Consider the following 22,882-nt stretch of genomic DNA (forward strand, 5'->3'; position numbering starts at 1 on the left):
AAAAGGGACCGTCAACATATTCCTGTCCTATCTCTGAAGAAAATCAACTGTGTAACAGCTACAAACATGACAGCCAGGGTCAATACCACACTGAATTGATTTTTAACTAGAGTATGACTCTTTTTTTTTTTAATTTTTTTCTTTTTAGTGTTTGTTTATTTTTGAGACAGAGAGAGACAGAGCATGAGCTGGGGAGGGGCAGAGAGAGAGAGGGAGACACAGAATCCAAAGGAGGCGCCAGGCTCGGAGCTGTCAGCACAGAGCCCGACGTGGGGCTCGAACTCACAGACTGTGAGATCATGACCTGAGCCGAAGTCGGCCGCTTAAAAGACTGAGCCACCCAGGCGCCCCTGACTCTTAATAGTAGCAGCTGGTATACACCCTGAAGATGGCCTCCCCCTCCCACTCCATATAGGACTTAAAATCCACTAGAACACTTGGTTTTAACGGAAGACAACCCACAGGAAGTCTCTCATTAATCCACACCGTAGAAGCGTATTCTATTATTATAATAAAGAAATCCTTATTAGCGAAGTATTCCATTCAGATGCTCCCCACTGCGTGGGAAATGCCTATTTTACATAGGAAGGAACCTTGGCTCAGAGCTGCATGACTCATCCAGGAGTTGGGGAAGAAGAGAGGGGGCCGGCCTAATAGATACATCTAATGTGCTCACACACGCGTGCTCCTGTCTAGCGCAATTGGGACAACGGAAGGGTACAGACAAAGGGTAGAAACCTGCGCTCCCTGGGGTGATACTTATCCAACCTTGGTTAGACACATGAATGTGCAAACTCCCCGTCACCACGAAGTAAAAATTTCGTGAGCCAACTTCTGGTTTTCCGGGCCAGCGTGTGAAGAGTTGGGAAGTTATCACTCCATCCTAAGCTATCGACAACTCTTCTGAGTTCCCTGAGAGAAGTGAGATCATAGAGCAGACCGCTACTCCAAAAACTGGAGACACCCAAAGGTGAGTACAGAGAATCACAACTTACTGGAGGACCCATCTGTGCAGGAACCTCGTCCGGGTAACGAAATCAGAACGGTGACAGATGAACTGCTGGAGGGAGGTGGCTGTGGACAAGCCTGAGAGCTAAAAACTCCAGGGGCCTCAGTCATAGGTGGCCCCCCATACCTCTGTGAGTTTTTACCTCCAGGAGCTTAACTAGGTTTCTGGACGACAGACCCCTTCCTTCATGCTTCCAGCAGGAGAGGAAAAAGGATCATTTGGAAATATGCGGCCTGCCCTCAACAGAAACTATTTTACCACAGCCTAACCCCATGGAAGTTTATCAGAGCCTAACCGACCTGGAGAAAGGAAAATGCTGGACCCCAGCCTGCCCCTAGCCTTCTGCGTGGAAGAAGGGAAATACTCCTTTCTAATCAACTTTAGCCGCCCTGTCCCACCCATGTGGGAGAGAAACTGGGAAGCAATTGTGAAGTTCACAGCCCAGGGGCACAGGCTCACTAAAAGATGAAACCTAGCAAATGACTATAGAAGGCTTCCCCTGCCCCCACACCTACCTTATCACTACAGGCCTATTGAGTTCCTTCTACCCAGCACATCATACTCGGCTTTTAAGAAGAACTTACAAGGCATACTAAAAGGCAAAAAACAAAGTTTGAAGAGACAAAGCAAGCATCAAAACGGGCTTAGATATGGCAGGGATGAAGGAATTACCATACCAGGAATTTAAAACAACTACGATTCATATGTTAAAAGCTCTAATGGAAAAAGTAGACAACATGGAAGGACAAATGAAGAACAGAGAAACAGAAATGAAAATTCTAGTCAAGAATCATACAGAATTACTAGAGATCAAAACACTGTAACAGAAATGAAGAGTGGCTTTGATGGACTCATCACTAAACCGGGCACAGCTGACGGAAGACTCTCTGAGCTTGAGGATATGACAGTAGAAACTTCCGAACTGGAAAGCAGAGATTTAAAAAACAAAGAACAAAAGAACACTGAAAGGAATCAGAATGGAGTTATCCAAAAAATGCTGGATAACTACCAAAATGTACACACATGGATAATGGGACTACCAGAACGACAAGGAAGAGAGGCAGGAATAAAAGATTTATTTGAAGTGGTAATGACTGAGAATTTCCTCATGTTAATGTTCAGATACTGAATCACAGCTGCAGGAAGATCAGAAAATACCAAGTGGGATAAATAACAAAAAGACAGAAAACATAAAAAACCAAAAACTACACCTAGACATAGCATATTCAAACAGCAAAAGTCAAAATTTTATTTTTATTTACTTGTATTTATTTATTTTTTTAGGATTTTATTTTTAAGTCATCTCTGCACCCAACATGAGGCTTGAACTCACAACCCCGAGATCAAGAGTTGCATGTCCTACCACGTGAGCCAGCCAGGTGCCCCTTTAAAAAAATCTTGAAGGAAGATGGGGAGGAAGGAAACAGAGAAACAAAGATAAGAATTCTATCCAGCGCTTCTCATAAACCGTGCAAGCAAGAAGAGAATGGAATAAAATATCTATAGTTTTGAGAGAAAAAAATTGCCAACCTAGAATTCTATACTCTGTGAAAATAATCTTCCAAAGTGAAGGAGAAATAAAGACTTTCTCAGATAACAGAAATTGAGGCAATCTGTGGCCAGTAGAGGACCTGCCTTGCAAGAAATACTAAAAGGAGCTCTTCAGAGAGAAGGAAAATGATACAGGGCAGAAAACTCAAATCTCCATAAAAAAGTAAGAACATCAGAGAAGGAGTAAGTGATGGTAAAATTACAACTTTAATTTTTTTTAAGTTTATTATTTTTGAGAGAGAGAGAGAGAGAGAGAGCACACAGGGGAGGAGCAGAGAGAGAGAGAAAGGGAGGGAGGGAGAAAGGATCCCAAGCAGGCTCCGCGTTGTCAGCACAGAGCCCAATTCAGGACTCAAACCAACAGACTAAGATCATGACCTGAGCTGAAACCAAGAGTCAGACGCTTAACCGATGAAGCCAGCCAGGCGCCCCCAACTTTAATTTTTCTTATCCTCAATTGATAAAACAGGTAAAGATTTGTTCAAAATAATAATAGCAACAATTTTGCATGCTTATCTATAGTATATATATTTAGGTACACACTATACATATGAAATGAATGACAGTGATGATTCAAGGAACAGGAGGGAAGAATTCTTTTTTTTTTTAATTTTTTTTTTTTAAGTTTTATTTATTTTTGAGACAGAGAGAGACAGAGCATGAATGGGGGAGGGGCAGAGAGAGGGAGACACAGAATCTGAAACAGGCTCCAGGCTCTGAGCTGTCAGCACAGAGCCTGACGCGGGGCTCGAACTCACGGACCGCGAGATCGTGACCTGAGCCGAAGTCGGCCGCTCAACCGACTGAGCCACCCAGGCGCCCCGGGAAGAATTCTTAATATGTTGTTATAAGATACTTAACACTAACTGTGAAGCAGTCTAGTGTTATTTGAAATTAGACTTGGATTAGTTGTAAATGCATATTGCAAACACTAGGCCAACCACTAAAACAATGGGAAAAAATAGGAGAGAAAAATGGAATTCTGTAAAATGCTCAATGAAAGCTACAAAAAGCAGAAACAGTGTAGAAGACAAAAATAACAGAACAAGGCAAGGAATAGAAAAGGCTAACAAATATGGTAGATATCAATGCAACTATAGTAATAACCACCTTAAATAGCAAGGGTCTAATACACCAATTGAAAGACAGAGTCAGAGAAGATCAGTAAACAAGACCCAACTAGCTGTATATTGTCCTCAAGAAATCTACTTCCAAGACAGAAAGCACTGAGCCTACACGGGTTTACTGATGAGGTCTACCAAACACTTAAGGAAGGAATCATTGCTAATTCTCTACAATCTCCTTCAAAAGACAGAAGCAAAGTTAATACTTCCTAACTCATTCTATGGAGCCAACATTACCCTAATAACAAAACCAAAGACATCACAAGAAAATGGCAAACCACTATCTCTTATGAATATAGATGCAAAAATCTTCAACAAAATATTAGCAAATTGAATCCAAAACCATGACAAAGTAGGACTGATCTTAGGTGTGCAAGACTGGTTCAACATGTGAAAGCCGATTAATGTAATCCATTTGACAAAATCCATTTTTTGGATTCTAGGAATCCATTCCTATTCTAGGAATAAAGGGGAAACTTCTTCAGCTTCATAAAGAACATCTACAAAAAACTTAGAGCTAACTTCATACTTAGTGGTAGGAAACTAGAAGCTTTCCTGCTAAGATCAGAAATATGGCAAGGAAGGACACCTGGGTGGCTTGGTTGGTTAAGTATCCACTCTTGATTTCGGCCCAGGTCACAATCCAAGGGTTGTGGGATCGAGCCCTTTGTGGGGCTCTGTGCTGAGTGTGGCGTCGGCTTGCAACTCTCCCTCTCTCTACCCGCCCCACCCCCTGCCACCCCTGCTCATGCTCGCTCTCCAAGATAAGAAATAATACGGCAAGGATGTTTACCACTTTTCAACATCATACTAGAAGTCCTAGCTAATGCTAGGAAACCAAAAGTATGCTATAGATTAAGAAGGAAGATGTTTGCAAATGATATGACTGTCTATGTAGAAAATCTGAAAGCACTGAAACCTCCTGGAACTAATAAGTAATTACTGCAAGGCTGCAGGATACACGGTTAATATACAAAAACCAACTGCTTTCTTAGATACGAACAATGAACAAGTGGAATTTGAAATTAAAAACATAATACCATTTACATTAGCACCCCCAAATGTAAACACTTTGATAGAAATTTAACAAGATAGGCATAAAATTTGTACGAGTAAAACTGTAACACTGACAATGAAAATAAAGAAAGAACTAAATAAATGGAGACAGTCCATGTTCATGAGTAATAAGACTCAATACTGTCAAGATGTCAATTCTTACAGCTTGATCTATAAATTCAACACAAACAAATGAACATCCCAGCAAATTATTTTCTGAGCATCAACCGATTCTCAAGTTTATACAAAAGGCAAAAAAAAAAAAAAAACAAAAAAACACAAAAACCAGAATAGCCAACACTTCATTGAAGATGAAGTACGAAGTTGGAGGACTGACATCACCCAAATTCAAGAACTACTATAAAGTTAAAGTAATCAAGACAATGTGGTATTTGACAAAGGAGCAAAGGCAATACAATGGGGCAAAGGTAGCTTTCTAACAAACGGGGCTGGGACATCAGGACATCCACATGCAACCCATCAATCAGCCCATCTAGACACAGATCTTCCAGTCTTCTCAATAGTTAACTCAAAATGGATCAGAGACCTGATTATGACGCCAAACTATAAAACTCCTGAAACAAAATGTAGGAAAAAAATCTAGGTGATTTTGGCAATGACTTTTCAGATATAACGTCAAAGGCATGATCCGTGAAAGGATTGATAAAGCTCGATCTCATTAAAATTAAAATACCTGCTTTGGGAAAGACATTGTCCAAAGAACAAGAAGACGAGCCAAAGCCTGAGAGAAAGAATTTACAAACGACATATCTGATGGGGGATGGTTATCCAAAATATGGAAAGAACGTTTAAAATTCGGTAAATGGGCAACCCGCTTAAAAAAAAAAAAAAAAAAAAAAACGGATGAAAGACCTGAGCAGGTACTTCCCCAAAGAAGACAAATGGAGGGTAAATAAATTTATCAAAAGAAAGTCAGTATCATATATCGTTAGGGAAATGCAGATTTAAATAACGAGATTCCACTTCCAACCTATTAAAACAGCCCAAATCAAAAACACTGACCGTACCAGACGCTGCTGAGGAAGCGGGGCAAAAGGAACTCTCATTCGTTGCTGGTGGGAATGCAAAACGGTACAGCCACTTCGGAAGACAGCTTGGTAGTTTCTCGCAAAACCACACGTACTCTTACAACGTGATCCAGCCGTCTTATTCCGTGGTCCGCACCCAAATGAACGGAAAACTTACACGTACACACAAACCCGCCCAGAGATGTTTACGGCAGCTTTAGTCACAGCTGCCAAAGCTCAGAAGCAACCCAGATGTCCTTCAGGAGGTGGATGGGTAAACTGGGGTCCACTCAGACAACACAGTCGTATTCAGTGGTGAGAACAAATACACCGTCAAGCCACGAGAAAGCACGGAGGAAGCGTCGATGCACGTTACTAAGTGAAAGAAGCCAATCTGAAAGGCAACGGGCTGTATGATTCTAACTAGATGACGTTCTGGAAAAGGCCCAACTATGGAGACAGAAAAAGGATCGGTGGTTGTCAGGGACTGGGGCGGTGGAGGGATGAATAACTGGAACACCGAGGACGTTTAGGGCAGTGAAACTATTCTGTAGGATAAAGCAGGGGTGCATTCACGTCACCGTACATTTGTTCGGACCCACAGAACGTACGGCACTAAGAGTGGACCGTAACGTAAACTAGGGACTTTGGGGGATTACGACGTGCCGGCGTTGGTTCCCTGAACGTAGCAATGGACCACTCTGCAGGGACATGCTGACAGCGGGGGAGGTGCGCATGTGTAGGGGCAGGAGGCATGTATGGGAATCTCTGCACTCTGTGCACAATTTTGCCGTCAAGCCTAAAACTGCTCTGAAAAATAAAGTCTTTTTAAAAAAAAAAAAAAAGTCTGTGAACCGATATATACCATCCTGTATTTTCTATTTTATTCCTTTTTTTTTTTTCCCAACAAATTTTGGTCACCTCCTAAGTACACTTATTTCACCACCCGCTGAGGAGCTTGAAGGAAGTCAGCCAAACATGACTAGAGGGCAGTGTCTCCAGCAGCCCTCTGCAATCCATGCTGTCTACTCCGCGGGCTCCACAGGCGACAGAGGGCCAAGCGCGACTCATTCGTGGTTTCTGAGCAAGAGGATTTCCAAGCCCCCAGCCCCCAGCTCCCAGCCTGAGGCTAGATGGGTCCCCCAGGGGCTGCTGCAGTTACCTGGAGGGAGGGTCTCCATGCTTTGTGCTTTCTCATCCCCGTTGCTGTGATGTAGGTCTTTCTTTTTAATTGGGTCAATTTCATTCCAGTCCTCCTAAGGGGAACAAAGACACGAAATGGGTTGATCAGTTCTTCAAGCACACCTTCACTCACCAGTTCAATAAACACTTGAAGTCTTGGGACGCCAGAGAGCCCTGGGGACGTAACAAGGAGGGAGAGAGAATTCCCATCCCAGAACTTCTCGGAGGGTGGAGGCGTGAGGGGAGCAAAGCCTGGGAATGACCTTTTCCAAGGAAGGATTTGCAACTTCTCTCTTCATTTTATATTTACACTGCATATCTAGGGGAAGGCAATACTCCGGAAAACCCAGGGCTTTGTGGATTTGTGAAGGTAGGGGAAGGGAGGTAGGGAAAGTAGATTAAATAAGATAATTCAGTAGTGGTTAAATTAAAGCCATTAAAATGATGGTAGCTCTCCAGACATCTTAGATGGTTAAGGACACCTTAGGACCAGATTTCTCCCTCTTGGGTCCCTTTGAGCCCTCCTCTGACGTTGCTAAATGATTTGTTTAATTCTGCTGAGTAACAGTGGAGGGAGGAGGAAGGACCAGCCAAGCTTTTCCTCGGGCTTCACTCTAATAGGACTGCCAATGGAACAGAGCTGTAAATTAAGGGTTTAATGTGAAACCAGAATAAGATATAAGCTCTGGCAGAACTTATTCAGCTCATCTGCACAAACAATTTACTCTAATCCATCAACATTAAATCAAACCAAAAAACATCTCCATGACCACAGAGCTAAATATATCTTTCAACCACTTGGAATCCGATTTCTCTGAATCAAGTAAGAAAGGTTTCTGTATAAGAACCCAGATCAGAAACGTCCTATGGCTAGTCATTTTCCTACACAGATTTCCGTGAGCCAAGCCGTGTCGACTGGCCATTCTCTGGAGCAGATGTTGTCGGGATGAGCCCTCCCTGGGGAGAGACCAGGCCAGTTCTGCACAGGTTTGTCCGCTAGCACTCCTCCAGACCAGCGTGGGCTGCGTGTTGCGCAAAAGGGGGCCACTGGAGACATTCTGGCTCTTTCAAACGTAAAGTGAGATCTGCAAGGAGGGTAATTCTCAGGTGCTGGGCCAAATCAGGCATTTTTCCCAAATGCGGCTTGCTTTGCCAGTAACCTCCATTTTTACTCAAACGGTACAGTAACGAAAGAGAAACCATGCCTAAGCTTCCCCCCACCTCTTGAGGCCAGCTTTTTCTTCAGCTGCTTCTTCAGTGCTATAGCTGGGTTTATCCCACCAGGGCCACCGCGGGAATGATGGGTTGGGGGCACCCGGGAGGTGCAGAACAATGGGCTCGAGACGACCGCTCCTGTGCCTTGGTGGTCCTGCCCCTCCCCACACCTGTCACAAGACCTCTGCCCTTCAAATGCCCCAAGTCCTGTGACTTCTGAAGAGTTTATCCTGCATTTTAACAAAAGTATTAAAATGCACCAGTATCCCAATTTATTTTTTGCGGCAAGCAGTTTTTCAAAGGTATATTCATAATTTGGCTTTTGAGACCATTTGGTTAAAAATAAACTTTCAATTTACTATCAGTGATGATTTCGCGGAAAGCTTGGCAAAGGCGTGGGAGGAAGAGAATCTAACCTACTGCCTTTACAATATACGGAAATGTATGAATACTAAATCCAGCGAGTAATGAAGTTACCAGAGTCATGCTGTGCGTACTTTTAATTAAGCATTATTAATTTTTATTTTGTAGCTCGCTTGTAGCCTTTTGTGGCTAATAACTCTCTCCCCCCTGCAGGCATTACAGTGGCGAAATGGATCAAACCATTTAACCTTGTACTTGAATAAAATCAAAAGTGAAGGGTGCTGCTGGGGCCAGTGCCCCAGAACCAAGGCATTGTCTGTACTGTTGACAAAATCAACATTGAGGCAGGTCAACCATCAGTGCTCTCTCAGAAAATAAATGCTTCCTTCTTCCCGCAGGCAAGACGGACTGGGTCCAGAGGCGACATTCCTTAGCCTCCCTTCCCCCTCCCAAATCCACCATGCCCACCATAAAACCAAAGCTGGGGATGAGAACATGTTGAACGGCAAAGTCCCAAGCAGGTGAAATAATGCTAAGGGCCAATTATGAATGCCTGTGACACGGATGCTTCACAGAGAATTCCTAGTTCACAACGGGACGTGGAACTACCTGGGTCACATAGTGGGTAAGAAGCTAAAGTTGGCCTTTGATGAATCAGGCCTCAGTTTAAACCAAGTTAGAAGAACCCGATTCTCACAATATCATAAAAGTCCAAGGATACGGGGCGCCTGGGTGGCTCAGTCGGTTAAGCGTCCGACTTCGGCTCAGGTCATGATCTCGCGGTCCGTGAGTTCGAGCCCCGCGTCGTGCTCTGTGCTAACAGCTCAGAGCCTGGAGCCTGCTTCGGATTCTGTGTCTCCCTCTCTCTCTGACCCTCCCCCGTTCATGCTCTCTCTCTGTCTCAAAAATAAATAAACATTAAAAAAATTAAAAAAAAAAAAAAAAGCCCAAGGATACGGTTCCAGGAGGTCGTTCGCAAAGGACTCGTTCGTTCTGGACTCCCAAGTTAAAAATTGCAAATTACCACGTAAACTACCTGCTCCCAGAGTAACATGAGGAGGAGGAGGAAGAAAAGGGGGAACTGCCTAGGCCACTCAAGCCCCATTCTAGCCACGGCACACACACTGAACTTCCTTCCAGTGCTATTACTAACCCCATTTTACAGATGAGAAAGCCAGGCACTGGAAGCTTAAGCACATAATGAGGTTAGATTCAAACCCCAGGGGATGGATGGACGGATTGATTGATTCTAAAATTTTTAATGTTTATTTATTTTTGAGAGAGAGAGAGAGAGAGAGACAAAGAGAGAGAGAGAGAGAGAGAGAGAAACAGAGCATGAGCAAGGCGGGGGGGGGGGGGGCGGGGAGCAGAGAGAGAGAGGGAGACACAGAATCCAAAGCAGACTCCAGGCTCTGAGCTGTCAGCACAGAGCCCGACGCGGGGCTCGAACTCACAAACTGTGTGATCATGACCTGGGCCAAAGTCGGACACTTAACCGACTGAGCCACCCAGGTGCCCAACCCCAGGGGATTCAGTACCGGAGTCCATGGTCTCAATCATTCTACTGTACTGCCTTTAGGTAAAATAACTTCCCCCACTACCAGTTAGATAGACACGAGTAAAGCAAAACAATGTATTAGCCATTCATTCATCTCAGGATATGTCTGATCACTGTAAATTCCTAATTGTTCAGGATGATTGATCGGATTCACTGGCTGAGACAGCCGGTGCCCATGTACAACGCACCCCCTGTCAACAGCTCACCCTTCCAGACGCTTGTCATGTTCCACTCTCCTCCTGTAACCCTGACCCATGGCCTTTGCTAGATGGAAGAACGTCCCCAGGGATACAGTGAGGAGTGGGCAGGTTCACCTTGGCTGAGCGTGCCCACTCGGGCGCAAACAAGCATCCCACCTGATGGCACAGTGCCACAGACCCTGCAGAGTGTGGGGAAGGCTCCCAGAAGCCTGTGGCCAAGAAGTGACACCTTAGCAGAGATCTGAGGGGTCAAGAATGGACCTGGCAAGGAGAAATGATGGGGCTCTGGGGGAGATGAGGATTCTGGTGGAGGGGAGAAAATGAAAGGTAGAAAATGGGAAGGCATGGAAGTGGTGAGATACTGAGACTTGAGACTTCCGTTCCAGAAACATCGCGTTGGCTGTAGTGTAGGGAGCAGACGGAGGGGACAGAAGAGAGGCCAGGGGGCCACGAGGGCAATGCAGCAAGGGACGGCGGGGAGCCGGCTCAAGCCTGGGTCCTAGAGATGCAGAGAGGAGACCGGCGCAACCACAGGGCGAGGATTGGAAGAGGAAAGCAGGAAGTAAGGAAGGAATCCGAGATGGAGAGTTCTGACCTGGGCGTTTCAGACAGGAGGCGCATTCACCGATAAGGAACACGAGAAAGTTGTCTGGGTGGGGCAAGGAGGGGAGCTGGGAGATGCAGACGAGCCTGTTCAGGAAATGTGGAGGTTCCCGCAAGATACCGAGAGGAGGTACCTGGCAGACACAGGAGACACACGGCTGGAGTTCTGGAAAGGCAGGAGGCCATCGAAGCTGCTGGCGGGCATGTGAGACCATCGGGTGGGGGTGGGGGGTATGAGCCAAGTGAGAACGGGTCCCAGGGCAGAGGGAGATGCAGGACACATGACAAATTGGGAAGAGCCCTGGCCCACGAGCTGGAGCCTCGAGGTCTCGCCACAGGGATCTGAGGAAGTCACCAGCCTCCCTCCCTCCACTGGGGCACCGGGCTGAAGGTCTCATGGTCCCTGCCTGCCCTTGGCGTTCCTGGGTACCGGGTATTCTCAGCACTTTTTTATACTTTCCACCCATTTCACACGGTTGGTATGCAAAAGCTCTTCAGGTCCTTGGAGGGCAGGAGGGCTCTGTCACATTTCTGGTGTATCCCATGGCACCAAGTGTGGCACTGGTCTCAGGTTGGTCACATGATGATAAACGGAGTTGGGACCAAACACCCTCACGCTACTTACTCGGATTGATCTGACTGGCTTCGCCCACTTTGCAGTAGAAGCTTTTCATGACAACGCCCCCCCCCCAATACATCTACATACATGATGAAACGTATTTACACCAGCGGGGGGATGTGGAGGGGGTGTGGAGGCTCGTTTCAAAGGGGAAACATGTGAAATGCAACAGTGTGGAGAAGGCTCCAGTGCCCAGGACCCGCTGACAGGCGGGACGTGTTACCAACTGATCTGTTTGTTTCCTCCCATTTAAGAGAAAATGATGCGGTGACAGGCAGGTCCTCTTTTCAGTGACAAGTAGAAACGGCTAAGATTAGAGGAATAATGATGTGGTTTGATGCTGGGTCAGAAGTTGCAGAGCATTCAAGGCCTGGGATCCGGTCAGCCTGCTGTTATTTCCCCGGGGGCAGCAGCCTCCTCTCTGCTTTGTGTCTCTGGCTTGCAGAGGAGGGATACTGACATGGAACTGACATGCGGAATGACTAATGCTGGCTGAACCAGGGACTGCCGCTGAATGTGGACCAGGGCGGGCTCAGCGGGTCTGGCTGCAAAGTGGGTTCCGTCAGGGAGGTTTCTTTAGCCAGATGTCTGCCACCTGTATCAACGATCATGGAGCAGGGAGGATGCTGCTACCCCCCACCCCACACCCCCCACTCGTCTTCACTGTTTGGACCACAGTGTGGGAAAGACCCGGAGAGAGCCTCACCTCTGGCACTGAGACTGTCTCTCCCTTGGGAAAGGGCATATGAGCCCAGATAATGCAAAACGCAATCTCCTGTCCTCCCACTTACTCACGTACCTGGGCTCACAGCTATTATTAAGTGTATTTGAATTGGGTGAGTTTTCACAGAGTCTTTAGAAGTTCTAGATACACACTATGCCCACGCTGTTCTTACGAATGGGTAACAGAAGCAGTCTGTTACCTGAAGCACAAATGGTGATCAAGTCAGGCTGGGACTGAGATCAGATGGAAATAAATGACGGAGTGATGTCTATTTATCTAGCATAATTAGAGCAGCAGCCAAAATTCATCTCGTTTCTAAGAAGACAAAAGAGCAATAGGTTTTAATGAAATGACACGTTTTTCAGAAATAGTAAATCCAATAGGTTGGTTTATGGCATAGTTACGAAAATTAATTCAGTGTAAATATAGCTTTATTTATTTAAGGAATATTCCCCATCGTATTCCCGGTATGATCTGTCTTTGTTTCAAAATAAGAAGAAATAAAAAAATAAATTAAAAAAATTAGAAGCGGGGGCCTAGGTGGCTCAGTCGGTTACGTGTCCGACTTCGGCTCAAGACCTGATCTCAGTTTGTGAGTTCCAGCCTCGGGCCTTCTGCTGTCAGCACAGAGCCTGCTTTGGATCCTCTGTCCCCACCTCTCTCTGCCCCTGCCCCCCCACTCGTGCATGCACTCTCTCTCTCTCTCACAAAATAAGCATTAAAAAAAAAAAAAAGTAAGAAGAAATAAATAAAAATTGGGCTTGGCTTTTGCCAGAGAGGTGTCAGTGGCTGCGGAGGGAAGGGCTGTGAAAGCTGCTTCCGGGTCACGGGTGTGGAGGCAGAAAGGCCTCTGTGGTGGTGTTGGGGCGGGGACAGCGAGGGTCAGCGGGCTGTGTAAGCAGCCTTTTCCGTACTAACAGATCGCCATCGACTTGTTAAGGGCACCGATGGGTCCAACCCTTCTTGTCCCAGATGGGAAAAGCGATCGGGAAGGGCTAAGTGACTTATCAGGTTATCAATCAGCGCAAACGTTTATTATCTCACCCAGCTTCTCAGAGTCAGGAATCTGGGTGGTTCCGGCTCACGGTCTCTCAAGAGGCCGCAGTGAAGACGGCGGCCAGGGCTGCCAACCATCTGAGGGTCTGACGGCGCTGAGGGGCCGCTCCCAAGGGTGTTCACTCACACGGCCGTGAGGGGAGGCCGCAGTGTCTTACCACAGACTCCTGCCCAGGGCTGCGCGAGTGCCCTCGCAGCGCGGCAGCTGGCCTCCCCCACGGTGAGAGATCTGATGGGAGGGGAAGGTGGGGGGGAGACAGAGGGAGGGAGGCAGACGCCAGGACTCCCTTCACCACTTAGTCTTGGAAACCACACACCGTCACACTGGCCACATTCTGGTGGCGGGGAGCACATCCCTACGTCCAGCCCACATTCAAGGGGAGGGGAATCAGAGCCCACGTTCTGGCAGAAGAAGACTGCCAAAGAACTGGTGAATGTGTTCTGAAACCACTACGTTCGTTCCATGCCCAAGACCTGAAGGGTGGCGGAGGGGAGGACAGAATACGGCTACAGCCCAGTCGGTTACCCACACATGGGGGCCACGAGGCGATGAGAGCCCAAGAGCAGAGTCACAAAAGGGTCAAGCCTGCGCAGTAGAACAACGTTGCCTTATCTCACGTGGACCTCTTGTCCACAGGCCAACATAAAGACTAATGCCACTTAGAGTAACGTGTTTGGATCCCGAATCACCCCGGAAGCAAACATACCTCCACGCGTAAAACCAAGACGAGAAAGGTAGATGCACATTGTGGGCGCATCAAAGGCTGCCTTTGTAAATGTTAAGTGGCTAACACTTGTATTTGGTAACAGAGATAAAAATATCACCGTGGGGGGGGGGGGAGAAAATAAATAGGTTGTTTTTAATCTCCCGTTACTGAAATATAGTTTCTCACTGTTAATTTTTTTCAGCTGACTAGACCATATGCTCGGAGGCAGATTAAGTAACCAAAAATACCTTCTGAATGACTACTTGGCTTTTTTTCTCCTCAATTGTCTACTTTCCACTGTTACTTAATGACTGCTCAGTAGCACCTCGACCACAACCAATCCGTACAAAAACATTCAAGTTCTGGGGGCGGGGGTGGGGGGAAAGGCCAGGTTGCCAGATTTGTTGAAAAGATGTGATCATTTATATTTCCACAGCCCAGTGACACTGAAAACTAACTGAATTGTTTACCTGGGGGCAAATTTAAAAAAAAAATTGTTTTTTAAATATTTTGGAGAGAGAGAGAGAGAGAGAGAGAGAGAGAGAGAGAGAGTCAGAGCGTGAGTGGGGGAGGGGCAGAGAGAGAGAGGGAGACACAGAATCTGAAGCAGGCTCCAGGCTCTGAGCTGTCAGCACAGAGCCCAATGTGGGGCTCGAACGCACGAACCATGAGATCATGACCTGAGCCGAAGCTGGATTCTTAATTGAGTCACCGAGGCGCCCTGCAAATTTAAAAAAAAAATTTTTTTTTTAACGTTTATTTATTTCTGAGAGAGACAGAGCATGAGCAGGGGAGGGGCAGAGAGAGGGAGACACAGAATCTGAAGCCGGATCCAGGCTCTGAGCTGTCAGTGCAGAGCCCGACGTGGGTCTCGAACCCACAAACCGTGAGATCATGACCTGAGTCGAAGTCGGATGCTTAACTGACTGAGCCACCCAGGGGCCCCCACCTGGAAGCAAATTTTTTTTTTTTTAATTTTTTTTTCAACGTTTTTTATTTATTTTTGGGACAGAGAGAGACAGAGCATGAACGGGGGAGGGGCAGAGAGAGAGGGAGACACAGAATCGGAAACAGGCTCCAGGCTCCGAGCCATCAGCCCAGAGCCTGACGCGGGGCTCGAACTCACGGACCGCGAGATCGTGACCTGGCTGACGTTGGACACTTAACCGACTGCGCCATCCAGGCGCCCCTGGAAGCAAATTTTTAAGAGTCGACTTAGTTCCCTGCTAAAGACCAAGAACTCCCACACCCCAGCATTCTCACTATAAAGTGATCTACAGAGGAACCAGAAGGACTATTTATTGTTTCTAATGTTTCCGGGTGGGTATCCCCCCCCCCCCCCCCCCCAGAATAGTGCCGGGAAATAATTCCTAGGTCTTCTTATGAGAGGATGAAAAAAACCTGCTGATGTGAGGTGTCACTATTGAAATTCTTCTTTCCAAATAGGGTGTGTGACCTGTTAATAAATTGGTGAATGGAATTTTAACTCACTGGGAAACAGTCTAAAAATGTTAGAATACCCAAGGAAAGCCCCTTTAGTTAGGCTAGTAGTCAGATCACTTTGAACCCTGACCAAACATCTGTTAAAACTGGAAGCCTGTACCCTACAAACACTATGCATTTATAAAAGAGAGAGCTTCTATAACATCATACGGCAACTACACTTAAATAACATTTTTTTAAATCAAAGCAATGAGACATGAAAGTAATTGGAGGAAAAAAAAAAAAGATTTCCACTTCTAAGTAAGTTCCCACTGAAAGCAATAACTTGACTTAAGAGGAAAAGGATTCCCCTACCTCCCAATCAGAATAGAAAGGGGGCATAACATACTGTAGGGACCAGAACTATGCTGGCTCAGTCGCTCAACCATTTCTGAATATTCTCCAAGGGCACCAGTGAGAACTCCCCCACCCCAGGTTTCATTGCTGGGGGAGAGCTGGTCACACAAGCTGGAGGAGTAGAAAAAGCTCAGGGTGAGCTTCCAACAGCAACCTCCAGACAGTTTCCAAAACCTTTATTCAGGTTAGTGTCAAAACACAGGAAGGGCTGAAGAATCGGGACCTGTGTAGAGCAGCGGGGAAGGAAACAAGACAGAAAGCCCAAGTCTCCCGGCTTTCTCCAAGGCCTGGTCCTGCCCCAGCCAACTGAATCACAACCTCTGGGGATGGGATCCAGCTGGACTGTTTTCCAGACGCTCCCCAGGCAGCGCTAACGCACAGTCAGGGTTAAGAGCCACCAGTCTCGCTGATGCACTTACGGTTTTTCCCATTCATGACTCCAACTGAGCTCATGAAACCCAATGCTGCTAAAATGGAAGGGCCAAGTGTCTACGGTGGGTTCAAGTCACAGGCTGCTTCGTCCATGATCGCTTGCTCACAAATGAAAAACACACTATGATAAAGGTCACGGCTTTGTTTGGTTCACAGCGTCGTCTCAGAGAAATGCAGGCTGCCGAGCAGTACCGTGGGGGCTGCTGGTTATTTGGAAGCTGTAACGATCCCGTGGACTGAAGTCGTGAGTCAGAATAGCCCTGCTATTTCTCCCCTGTTATTTAACTTTTCTAACATGCAGAGGGCCAGGGGCATCACCCTGCCCACTCTCTCTGTACACGGCCAATTGCCTTAATTTAGTCATCATCTTTCTGTTTAGATCCCCGTGGCCACGGGTCCATCGGTGCCCCAGCCCGCTCAATCCAGAAACTCCAGAACCTGAGATGCACCGAGGAAAGGTTTTGGGGTGTGTCGTGGGCATGGCAAACTGATCCGTCCTAGCCCACGAAATGTTGCCAGGGCTCCGCTAGACTGTAAGGCACCGAACAAGTTAGACATGAAGTCTCATCGTTGAGAACATCAAACTTGCCTTCCTCCGATTTGAGGGACCTGCCTTCCCTCATTAGCTCATTCACTGATTGGTTAACAGGTATACGTCTGTTACTTCTGTGGTCTTCCTCCCCAAAACCCTTAACCCCAGTCTCATCAGGAGAAAAACATTAGATAAACCTCAAACACGGGGTAGTTTTTTTTGCTTTGTGTTTTTTTTTTTTTTTTTTTTTTTACCAAATCCTTGACCAGGACTCCCCAAAACCATCCAGGTCACCAAAGGCAAGAAAGGCTGAGGACCGTCATAGCCCAGAGGAGCCTAAAATGATCACTCAAAGAAAAACTCAAGAAATCTGACTAAAGTAGGGATTCCAGTTCATAACAACATATCAGTATTGGTTCTTTAACTATAACACATGTATCACACTCATTTTTTTAATGTTTATTTTGAAAGAGAGAGAGAGAGAGCATGTGCACACACGAGGGAGGGAGGGAGAAAGAGAGAGAGAGAGAGAGAGAGAGAGAGAGAGAGAGAATCCTAAACAGGCTCTGAGCTGTCAGTGCAGAACCCAACGTGGGGCTTGATCCTATGACCTGTGAGGTCATGATGTGAGCCTAAATCAAGAGTTGGGACGCTTAAGCGACTGAGCCACCCAGGTGCCCCTGTAGGATACCAATTTCAGATGGTCGTAATAGGGAAAACTGGGTGCAGGGTCTATGAGACTCTCTGTACTAAGTTCCCATTTTTTTTTTTCTGCAAATCTAAAGCTATTCTAAACACTAGTTTAAAAAATTTTTAAATTAAATGTGTGCAGAGATCGTATTTACATAAAAGGAAAATAATTACATTAAACACTCCCGGTTCAACGTCTGTCAACTACGTATTTCTAGGGTGTCTTGTCACTTTCTAATAGCAATTTCAATCCCCCTCCCTCTCCCGGCAGGGAGCTGAGGTGTGAATCTCTTGATACATGCTGATTTTAAAGCCAATTTTTGCAATGAGACACGGAGCCCAGGAGCAATCTATTTCACACCACCATTTTCTCTTTTCAAGAGCAATCAATCCATCCTAAACGCCCATGGTCACAGTAGATGACCAAAGCACTAGGTGGCCCAGGGCAGGGGGGGGGCACGAGGCAGGCTATTAACATGCAGCTTTTCTGCATCCCTGCTCCTAAATAAGATTTTATGAAGCAAGACGGCTCTGGGGCCAAGTCATAAACATTCCCGAAGGCAAGAACAGCAGTTTTTTAATCCAGAGCCCCCAAGTTAGCTGAGCACCTGCTATTTTAAGGAGTCGTTTACAGCCTCATTTTTTTAATCGCGTGATCGGATTCCACCTCTTTCTTCCTAGAATCAGAGAAATAGCGTCTCCGATTTCGGGGAGGGAGGTCTGCGACAAAGCCGCTTTCTAACTGCTGCTTCTTGTTCTGGAATTTTCAACGTTAGCTGAAGCAGGTTCTCTTACTTTAGAGAAATGATGAATTTCCGCAAACTTGACAAGAAAATGGCTTTTTAAGAAATGTTTATTTTGGAGAGAGGGAGCGTGTGCACAGGCATGAGCAGGGGAGGGGCAGAGGGGGGGGGGAAGGGAGAGAATTCCAAGCAGGTTCTGCACTGTCAGCGCAGCAGCCCGACTCGCGGCCCGATGTCACAAACCGTGAGATAATGACCTGAGCTGAAATCGAGAGTTGGATGCTTAACCAACTGAGCCACCCAGGCGCCCCAAGAAAATGTCTTTTTAGAAAAAAAAAGAATTGTGTTTTAGAAATATCATTTCTCCTGTGACGTGTGCAAAAATCAACTGCGTATTAAAGTGTTAATAAATGATTAATTCCCAACAGAGGAGAAAAAAGGGGTGAGAGAGAGGTTAAGCAGGCAGTCAGCACGGCAAGGTGTCGAGCAGCCAGCAGGGACAGACAGGTGGCATCCTCACCAGCCTTTTACCGCCAAGATGTCCCCCCCCCAACCGCTGCCCTCTACCCACGCTGCCCCACCTTCTCCCTCACCCCGATCACCACCAGGATTCCCCTATGCCTGGCAGCAGCCGGACCTCTCTGTCAATACCGTGGCAAAGCTGCGTCCCCGCTTTGCTTCAGCTCAGAGGTCTATGGGGTCTCACAGAACTAACCGCGCTGCAATGCTTGCTACCCTGTCAAAAGCAGGTGCCACTAACTCGTACATTTACTGATGAGATCCCTCCCCTGGGCACCTAAGGTCCATACAGTTGGTTCCTTCCTTGCTCGGTTCTGTAACCACTGGCGTCAAGAACCGTCTAAGAGAAAGAGCCTCCCTGGGCATCAGATCTGTTTTCAAGAGCATCTCCGGGAGAAAAGGGAGTTCTAAAATGACACGCCTTAAAGCGCTCCAAGGGGCCCCGGGTTGGGAACTAAATGGAACATTTTCAATTAAGTTTTTGTCCCTCCCTTATGTAATCCCAGAGCGTGAGGGTCAGAAGTTCCTGGTAGCACAGCCCAGGTACGGCTGACCATGTGCGAGTGGGAGGGAGGATCTCTTACCAAACCCTCGCCCCATACCCAGCACTGGGCCGGAACTGGTGTTTTCTCGCTTGCTCCTCTGCCCACCAAGGCGGATACGGCAATTCTTCCCCACCCTGAGGCTCCCCTCACAGTACCTTACCCGTGCCCCTCAAACGGGAGACGCTCAGTTCAAGTACAGCTCGGATTTCAACTCCTTTTCCTTTGGGGACAATTAAATTCAGGGAGACCTGGGCGTTGGAAAAAGGAAAGAAACAGAGAAGCGAGGGGGAGAGGAGGTGGCTTCCCCAAAGCTGCCCTGGGATAGAAGGGGAGGGTAGCGGGAGCCCAGCACACCTCCACGGCCAAGGCCAAGGCCGTGCAACCTGAAGGCTGAGGAGGGAGGTGTTGGGAAAATATATGATAATTCGTGGCAAGGTGAGTAGGTAGGACGATGGTGACCCACGTGGGTCTTTTCAGAAAACCAATGAATGTGGCCGGAGGACCGGAAAATTCCACGTGTGAGGCACGCAAAGCAAGGAAAACACACTCAGGAGCATCTCCGTGAGGCGGTGGGGAGAAACCATCTCAAGTTTCTAACAAATGAGCAGCAGCACACGGGAACTATACAGCATTCACCTTGATTAGTTTAAAATTTACATGTTCTCATGAGCATTCTCTTCATTCAGGGCGCGATGGCTCCCTGCCCGCTGTAGGAACGAGACCCCCCAGCCCTAGGATGGCTGGCCCAAATCCGTTTTTTCTCACCGGGACTTCCTTTTATTAGTTGCAAATTCTTCTTTCACAAAGGATTTGCGCAAACAGAACACGGTCATACATCGTTAGCCCACTTTACGGATAAGTAAACAGGCGGGGAAAGTAGGTTGCCGTAGTACAGCCTGAGCCCGGGTTCCACGCCAGCCTGTCCCAAAACACTGTTTTCTTCCACTGCTCCACGCTCTTTTCTTAGGAGGTTATTTAGATCAGATCAGAGGGGGCCAAGTGGGGCGTTCGGATCCAGCCCCCAGTTTGTGTGGCACGTAGTGGAGCCCTGCACCCCAGAACAGGGAAAGCCCCAGCCCAGCTGGCAATGTCTGGTCCAGGGATGCTGGTTGCCCCGGGAACCTCCCTCCCTCTTGTGTTCTGCCAGGGGACAGGACGGACGGTGCCGGTCGGGGGCAAGCTGTTTGATCCCTCAACCCCCGGCAGGTTTATTTACACGTCCATTCTCTGCCTGCAACAGCTGGGACATTTTCCACACTATTCCAGCACGCGGGATTACAACATGGGTTGCAAACATCCCGCTATCTTATTAAAAAGCAAAAGGAGACAGTGTAATTAGCTCAACCTGACCGGAACTCAACTGGGCACCACGTATCAAGAGCTGGAAAGACACTTACAACCTTTAAGCTGAGAAATCTCATTTCTGTGAGTTTATCCTAATGAACTAACCCGAGATCAGGAGCAAGTGTTCTGCATGAATGTTGTAGCATTGTTTCTGAGAAAAAAAAAAAAGAAAGAGAAAACTTAAAACAGTCCCCAGTAAGAAGGCTGGTTAAATTGTGTTATAGCCCCTCAAAAGAGTATTATGCAACCATTAAAAATTATAATTATAGGGATCACACAGCCATATGCAAATGCTTATAATGTGTTAAAGGGAAAAGCAGGAAACAAAATTTTATGTACACAATGAAACAACTATATAAAAATACGTAGCCATATGGATTAGCTTGGAATGAAATGCACTAAAATAAAAAAGGGTTGTGTTAGCGTGAAGAATAATGAGTTTTTGTCTCCACTTCTCAAACTTTCTGTCATGTTTTTAAATTACCTTCATGAATAATAAATTTAAACACAGACATGTTTAGGTTGGAACTTCAAACCTATGCACTATTTCATATCATTAAGGCATTATGGCAGTTGGCTCGTATCTGGCGGCAGGCTGGGAAGACCGCCCAAAGCAGCTGGAGGACCCCGGGGCGGCACAGGAGCTGTTTCTAGAAAGAGGTTGTGAGCCTGGCCTCTGCTCTCAAGGCGTTAGGTGAAGACGCTATTCTAGAACCCAGGGAGGTCTCCATCTTCCCTCAGGAATTGGTAAGGTCCCTGCTGTCCCGGACAGGGTTTGGCTCTTCCAGGCCTGCCGAGGGGCCCTTCTTCTCTGTGTCCATCTCCTTCCCTACCGAGCATTCCCTCCAAGAAACTGGTCAACAAAAGACGAAACTGATCTTGTGTGCTTACGGCCACTGCTGGCACTGACCTTTGGAACTAAGAGGTACACTGGACACGAACCTTGAGTTCGCAGGAACCTACGTGCTCAACTGCCCCTGTCCCCTCCAATGCAGAACATGGACGGGATGAAGCTAACAATAGCAGCGACGCCACCTCCACAGAACTGACATAACAGAGAAGTGGGGCCGCTCTGTGCCATGAGTGGTAGGGTAGCTGTAGGATGCTGCTTCTCTCATTCTTCACTGAGATGCAGTATTAATGCCCCCACTCAAAGACAAGAAAACGGAGAACCAGAAAGAGGATCAAAGGCACGCAGCCACGTCCAGCGTCACACCCCGATCTGAGTGGTCCAGGGTCCGTGCTCTATCCACAACGCCCAGCCAGTTCAGGGATGGACTGGCTGACCCAGTGCCTGCTCGGATGGTTAGAATAGCTAAATCCGGCTCATCTAAGTGAAGTGTCTGGCTCACAGTTTGTTAGACAGTAAGTGGGGACCGCCCATCCTTCCTCTTACTGTCTCTGATTCCATTTCAGAAAAATTGTAAGTTACGCTAATGTTGCGTTTCAAACGCTGTTCTCCTTACTCACACGCTTTATCTCGTTTAATCATAAAGGGAAAGATGGGGAGAAGGTGATTTGCTGCAAAGAGCTCAGGCCTTGCAGGCAGCTTCAGATTTCCTGAGCCGGAGCTCACGGCAACAGGAATCACGCCTTCCATCCACGGCGAGGTTGCAAGAATAAAATGAGGTAACATGCATCATGATGATGCTGGCAAGGACCGACAGTAGGTTCTCAATGAAAAGTGAGCCCCTGTCCCACACAATCACCTTATAAGTCATACGGCACTCCATTTTGTAGCAGAGAAAACTAAGGCACAAGAAATCACCTGAGTTACCCAAGACCCCATAGTTACTGATAACCAGTCACAAGCCTTCGTTCCACTGCAGACCCACAGAGTCTATGCAATTCAGGAATCACCACCAAGAAGTGCGGACTCCACAGAATCTGTCCAAGTGGTGCTTGTATCTCATCGCTGCACTGAGGTCTGAGAAATTAACACTCTCTTTCAACGTAGGGTTTTGTTTTTTTAATGCTGCATTCCAAAGAGCCTATTTACATGCTAATTTACTCTCTACAGGCCAAAGATTGATGTGTCCATTGGCTTTGAAACAAGAAAGAACTAGATGCGAATCCAGGTTCCAGAACTTTATAAATGATCCATCTAATACTTTTTTTTTTAATGGTTCTTGTTTGTTTTTGAGAAAGAGTGAATATGTATGAGCAGGGGAGTGGCACAGAGAGAGGAAGAGAGAATCCCAACCGGGCTTCATGCTATCCACGTGGAGCCCGACATGGGGCTT

The 22,882-nt window shown here is 46.9% G+C and overlaps 1 protein-coding gene across 3 annotated transcripts in view; it reads right to left on the reverse strand.

The window, feature by feature from the left end:
- The window catches only part of GALNT2 (polypeptide N-acetylgalactosaminyltransferase 2), a 190,248-nt gene that overhangs the window by 83,723 nt on the left and 83,643 nt on the right, over positions 1-22,882 (reverse strand). For 2 of the 3 annotated variants that reach the window (XM_042960401.1, XM_042960400.1), the window contains exon 2: positions 6,931-7,024. In XM_042960401.1, the coding sequence (XP_042816335.1) occupies positions 6,931-7,024 (94 nt within the window). Of the gene's footprint in view, positions 1-6,930; positions 7,025-7,836; positions 8,036-12,431; positions 12,544-22,882 lie in introns of those variants that run through there. The other variant, XM_042960399.1, reaches the window with a different exon arrangement.

This window comes from Panthera tigris, chromosome D2 (assembly GCF_018350195.1).
Source record: "Panthera tigris isolate Pti1 chromosome D2, P.tigris_Pti1_mat1.1, whole genome shotgun sequence".
Classification (NCBI taxonomy): domain Eukaryota; kingdom Metazoa; phylum Chordata; class Mammalia; order Carnivora; family Felidae; genus Panthera; species Panthera tigris.